At 39.7% G+C, this 6,785-nt stretch overlaps 1 protein-coding gene across 1 annotated transcript; it reads left to right on the forward strand.

Moving 5' to 3' along the window:
• Positions 1-1,825: 1,825 nt before the first annotated feature.
• Positions 1,826-6,779, forward strand: prdx5 (peroxiredoxin 5). The gene is made up of 6 exons (XM_053649654.1): positions 1,826-1,982; positions 3,351-3,485; positions 3,722-3,853; positions 5,087-5,125; positions 5,320-5,384; positions 6,422-6,779. The coding sequence occupies exons 1-6, from the start codon at positions 1,905-1,907 to the stop codon at positions 6,528-6,530; spliced, it is 558 nt and encodes a 185-aa protein (XP_053505629.1). The 5' UTR covers positions 1,826-1,904; the 3' UTR covers positions 6,531-6,779.
• Positions 6,780-6,785: the final 6 nt, after the last annotated feature.

Raw genomic sequence — 6,785 nt, forward strand, 5'->3', positions numbered from 1 at the left:
GATAGATGGTATTTGATGGTATACTGAATTTGAATGACAGAGAAACAAGATTTGAAATAGATGGAGGTGGAGATGACCGTGTTTCTCCTTGACTCATAAGTTTGTGATAAAGTAATAAGGAAGCTCCTTTAACCGTCAATCAAACTGAGAGGGCGGGGCTAAACATAAAAACGACATTGCAGACATCCCAACTCTCCCGGAAGTTCCGGGAGTCTCCCACATTTTAATAGAGGCTCCCTGACGCACTCAAATTATATACAATATCCCGGAAATCAAATTTTTTTTTTTTTTTTTTTGAGAACGAGAGAGAGTTCAGTGTTCACTATAATTGGTAGACGGACTCTGGAGCAACCGAGAGTGAATGACCGACCGGGTGAGAGGGCGAGTGACACAGCGCGCGTCCTGATTGGTCTGTCTTTGTGCTGTGTAACCAATTAGATTTCTCGGTAGGCGGACTTTACAGTCGACCTCTCTCGCGCTCTCTCTCTCTCTCTCTCTCGTTCATCCATCAATTCGGTTTAGTTTAGTGTCTGCAGCGGCATGTAGTGATGAGAAGTTCGGATCATTTTACTGACTCGGATCTTTGAATCTCGTTCAGCAAATTGAACGAATCTATTTTTGAACGAGTCATTTCGTTCATTTCAGCAGAATATAATTAAAATGTTAAATTCACCAACAAATCTAGTACTTAATAAACTATTAAATAAACTATAGGCTAATGCAGCCTCGAATTATGAGAAACAGAAATGATTAATTAATAGTTTAGCTGGTCTTCAGGCTATGCAGTCTGTTAGTTCACCTCACTTCCGGGTTCGAGTCCTTTCTTTTGTCACGTCACATTTGTCAAGTCTGTTCCCCGGAAACACTCTCGAATCTTCGGGTTCCAGTCGTTCGTTCATCCCGTTTTAGGTACAGCATAGTGCATTGCCTATGGGGAGGTCACCGGAAGAACCAACGACTCGAACCTGAAGACTCGAAAAATGAACGAATCACTCTCTGAGATAACTCCTTGTTCCCGAGTCATATTAAAGATTCGTTCAAAATGAACGACACATCACAAGAGGCATGGCAGTGTGTCCAAATAAAAACAAGTACAAAACGCACTTCGCTCCACTAAAGTGTACCCATGCATAATAGGGGTAAAAATAAATAAATAAATAAATAACGACAGTGTAGCTCGCTGTACTGTTTGCAGCAGTGATTTTTCAGTTGCCCATGGTGGGATAAATGAGTGTAAAAGACATGTTGAGGAGAGTTGAATAGGTGTCATTCGACCATTAGCATAGCTAAGGTTATTTTAGCTAGCTAAAATAAGGATACTGTATTGATGTCTAGGTGATAAGGCCAAACTCCCTGTAGACATGTGTAAAGTAGTTATTGAATATAAAAATAACTAAATTAGTGGAATAATAGTAATATATAGTATAAAATAATACAAAACAGTGTAAGTACATATTTTAATGTTTTCTGTATATATCAGACTTAGATTAGGCGAAATCACAAAAACAAGGTATGTATGTAACCTATTACATAAGACAATATAATAAGGATACACCTTATGCGTTTATTTATTTATCTGAAATGAGTTTTAGCAGGTTGGGATGTCTGGACATTGTTTAACAATTTTGGTAAACAGTGCTGCTTTTGAAAAGTTTGTAAGGCCTTGAGGAAGCACTTGAATCCAAACACTAAGTAGGAACACTTAACACAGTTTGTTTATTTTACAACTACATTAGGTAAATTACTTGTATGTGTGTGTGTGTGTGTGTGTGTGTGTGTAGGTGTGTAGATGTGTAGGGGGCGGGGCGTTAATGAAGAGTTATTGTCCTGACACTGACAGGCTGTGTTCTTCAGGCCCGCCTTTTCTTCCTTACATATAAAACCCGCTGAACCACAAAACAGTTATGCTTCTCAGGCGACCTCGTTTGTTCAGTTTCATCAGACCACTTCATACTACAGTCACTGCAAACATGCCCATCAAGGTAAGACGCTCCTGTAGCCGTGGTGGTGTTCGTACACACATTTCCGGTTCCTCTGTTTTATTTTATCTCATTTCCAGCTCGCGCGGAGTGTCGGGGCTATGCTAACTAACCGAGTTACCTTAGTTTTCTTGTCACAGTGTGTTTTGTATATTTACAGCAGTTAAAATGGCGTTATACGGAGTGTTCGTGCGACCAGGTTGGAGTTAAACATATTCTCAACTGAGTCGCGACGTCACGAGTGTATTTTTCTCGAATGTTTTTAGCTTGCTATTAGACACAAGTAGACACACTATCATATTTATTCACAAAGGCTACACCTCTTTTAAATTCATCTTGCGTGCTCTGTCTTATCTTGTTATTTTTCTTGTTTGCAGTACACATTCTGCCCAAAATCAAACTTGTGACGTAATTGACAGAAACGCAGTGGCGTCGTCACGGTGAACTGCGCATGCGCGTTGTGTTGTCTGAACCAGCTGGTGTCCAGTCCTCCACTTGTCCCCCTCATCCCCTCATGCAGTTTAACGTTTTGGGTTTTTTTTCCAGCCCAGGACATCTTTAACTGTAAAAGAAAATCCCACAGACGACTCTCACTACAAACCTATCTCATGAACATTTATCATTTATTTAACATTACAATAATCTAGTCTGTTTATTGGAGCCATAGAGGCAGGTCCAAGTTGACAGTGTTTTTTGAGTTATTGAGGTTTGGATTAAACCTGTTTGATTCAAGTGATCGTTGGTGAATAATTATAAGAGCTCAATAATAATAATAATAATAATAATAATAATAATAATAAAATATTTTCAGGTGTGATTTTATATTATATTGAGCAAATAATGTGTAAAGGTAAACATGAAGAGCATACACTGTAAGTAATACATGCTAAATGAAGTATAGGCAGTTCTAGTCTAATTGGTACCTGATGTTGAGAACCACTGTTTTAGAATGTTTTCTGCTGGCAAAACTAAACTGCACCTTTGTTGCGTGGAACATCATGGTAATGCAGAAACAACAGTTTATGTCATTGTATGTATACATACATACACACACACACACACACACACAGAGAGAGAAGATTCATTCATTCAGTTTTTAATAACTGTGTTATTCCAGTCAGGGTCTCAGGGAAATATGAGGTGGCATCGGTTGAAACTGAGCCATCCATGTTTGTATACAGATCGGATGACAGTAACTTTAATACCGCATGCACTGAATACGTTAGAGCTTACTCTCATCCTACTAAACCTGATTAATTACCAAGCTGAATTGCCTTGAACTGTGTGTTAGACTAAGGGAAATGCTAAAACGGACAGGAAGGGGAAAATGAGGAGGATTGAGATACACTAACGTATAGCACTCTTTCAAAGGTTGGAGAGAGTCTGCCAGCTGTGGAGGTCCAGGAAGGAGAGCCGGGAAATAAAATTTCCATCGCCCAGCTCTTCAAAGGGAAAAAGGGGGTACTGTTTGCAGTGCCAGGTGCCTTTACTCCTGGATGCTCCAAGGTAGATTACACACACACACGTGCGCGCACACACCAAACATACGAAAGATATTACAGTATGGTGTGACGGTCTGATGGTGTGGTATTCTGTTACAAAAGATTCCGTTGCTCTGCTTACTTGGTTACATTGTACTTACTGCTCAAAACACCAGCATTTAAGATCATAATTCATGGATTGTAAAGTCTAACATTTTCATCATGTGCACACCTACGTGACTGTTTGTTTGTGTCGCTCAGACACATCTCCCGGGATTCGTTACTGATGCAGCAAAGCTGAGGAGCAAAGGTGTGCAGGAGGTGGCCTGCGTCTCCGTGAACGACGTGTTTGTCATGGCCGCATGGGGAAAGGAACATGGCACAGATGGCAAGGTGAGCAGGGATCCCATGATATAAACTGCACATTATCTACTACAGTTGTAGATGAGTAATGATTTGTAATCATATGGCATTACCCAGAAAAGGAGGACTTCCTTATGAGTCTGGTGCCTGGCAACACTTTCTTCCTCATGTCTTCTCAGGGTTTTTTTTTTCCCTTGCCACTGGATGTAAATCTATATCCAGGTTTCTTTAAAGTTGCTTTGTGACAAGGTCTATTGTTAAAAGCACTATACAAATTAAATTGCATTGAATTGACTCTTGTATTTAAACAACTTAACGTTGCTGAGCTTCATCGAGGCTGTAATTACACGTCCCACCTCACGAAACCGTTTAACACGCTTAGATGCTTTGATCGGAATAGGACAATGTTAGAAACTCGATCTTCAGCCACCATGAAAGACATTAAACGGGTTAGTCGGTGTACTGTTCAACTGGAAAACAGCCTTTCGTTATCATCATAGGAGGTTTTTGGAAATTGACTTCCTTGTGAATTCCCCAGCCAGCACTGTGATAAGTGTTTTATAAATAAGGAAATCGCGAGCCTACATTAAAGCTGTTTGGCAGTGTATTGTTTAACTGTCAATCATTATTTTGCCATGTCATCCTATGGTGTGTGTGTGTGTGGTGTTTTTTTTTTTGTTTTGTTTTTTGTTTTTTTAAACAAATTTTGCTTCTTTGTAAATTCCTGGGTATAGGTTTAATTTCACTGTTTCAAGTAAATAATGTAAAAGTGATTTTTGTGGTATTATAGTAAATGTAAGGTTAGCAGTGGGAGATGTGAAGTCATCTCCCAGTTTGTGGAAAGATGAAAAGGACCACACAGTGTACCCTGATTACCCAGTGATTTTAAACTTTTTTATAATCCCAAATCAAAGACATGATTGGGAGAATTGGAACAGGTGAGGGGTGATGAACCCTCTCTCCCCTCCCTTTCCCCAATCTACACCTGTGTGTGAAATCATTTAAGTGGTGAAAGGGTAGGGCTGTGCATGTCGAAGGTGTGAGGATGGTAACTGTAAAGGGAATGATGAAAAGAAACACCACCACCTCCTCATGGGAGTAAATGTAAAGAATTTTCATTGATTAGGAGTGAAGTTTCCTCTCATGGTTGGCACAAGGTAACATAATGCACGCAGGGCACTTTCAATAGAGCTCATTAAATATTAAGTTTTGAAATTTGGATATCGCCATGTTGATATTTGAAACCTTTCCATTTCATTATAGGTGCGAATGCTGGCCGATCCCACAGGAGCCTTCACTGCGGTAAGATTTGTTTTTGATATACCTACCGTTCTCGTTAACAATGCAGGTGACAGGAAATCGTATGGAAATCCCGATGCAAATGGTGTCTCACCTCTGCTGTCTGAGCCATGGGCTGTGGTTTGCAATGTCAGGCCCTGCTTCCTGTTCTGACATGTGAGCATGGTGTAACTACAGACTACGTTCTTCTTTTTCAGGCAGTTGATCTCTTTCTGGACAATGATGACATTTTGAAGGTACTCGGTAACAAGAGATCCAAGAGGTAAGAATGATTACTTTTAGGACATATGAAGGATATTTGTGCTTCTGTAATTATAAATTATGTGGAGCCCTAGATTATTTCCAGGCAACATAAGATACCTGGCAGCATTTTTTTTTCTACATACCTTATGTTAACCCAAACTAGCAAAGTTGCCAAGTAGTGAATTGCCACAGCTTAAATGTTCATGGGCAGTTAAATAATTCTCAGAAACCCTGTATAGCCTTCTATACAAACAGCTCAGACCAGAAAGTAATTGACTCAACTGGTGGGACTTGAACCTACAACCTTTTGGAAAGCTTCAACTTTGAGCCCAGAAGCCAGATGTACCACAGAGACCAAAATAGGTTTTGCATCTCTGAATCAGAGCAAATTCTTAGAACAGAATTTGTGGAAAAAGAAACGTGATATAAAATGAGAGTGCTGGAATTCAAACCCAGACTCGCGTGTTTACTGCACCAGGCCACAATGACACACTCAGTTTTCAGAATTCAAGTTTAGCTTCTTTATCAAGTCGTAATGCAAAATCTGACTATTGAACATGTGCCATGATTAGAGCTGCAACGACTAATTGATAATCGATTATGAAAATTGTCAATGAATCTCAGAATCGATTAGGTGGTCTGCGCACAGCATATTTACTCAGTTACTTCTGCCGTTTTGTTCCAAAAACCTGAAAGTTTGCTCCATCGGATTAATCGATAAAATAATCGGCCAACTAATCCATTAGGAAAATAATCATTAGTTGCAGCACTAGACATGATCATTACTGCATTATTAAATGTAAAAGCAGATCAGGTTTCAATATGTGAAAGCAGAAAACAGTTTACGGAGGAAACGGTTTGTAGTGTTGGAAGCAAGTGTTTCAATGTCACCTGAAGCAATTATCGTCACTAAAGCAAGTTCTGGGAGACTTTCACCACTAAACATCCATGTTCTCCAGCCCTTGGATTACCTGGTTCATATGTTTGGTACTTTAAAGAGGGTAAGATTACTGATGAGAAATAATGTTTCCTGTAAAATTGCCATTTCCTGTGTAGATATGCAATGGTTGTTGAGGACGGTGTGGTGAAGAAGCTCAACGTGGAGGCTGATGGAACTGGTCTCAGCTGCAGCTTAGCCTCAAATGTCCTCTCTGATCTGCTCTAAAGCACAGACTGCACCAGCTTCTACATCCTGACTGTGTCTTTTTATCTCTGTTCACTGATCAGTATTTCAGTTAAAAAAAAAAAAAAGCCATGCCAGTGGCAACGCAACCAAAGAAAGCACAGCGCTACTGTAATAGAGGATGTTATAGAGTTGAGTAAGACAACGCACACTATGGCGTTTATACGCACAATAGCATTGCTGTTACTGACACTGACTTATCTACACAATAATAAACAACTTTACAGTGAATGTTTG

Source organism: Ictalurus furcatus, chromosome 18 (assembly GCF_023375685.1).
Source record: "Ictalurus furcatus strain D&B chromosome 18, Billie_1.0, whole genome shotgun sequence".
In the NCBI taxonomy this organism is placed as follows: domain Eukaryota; kingdom Metazoa; phylum Chordata; class Actinopteri; order Siluriformes; family Ictaluridae; genus Ictalurus; species Ictalurus furcatus.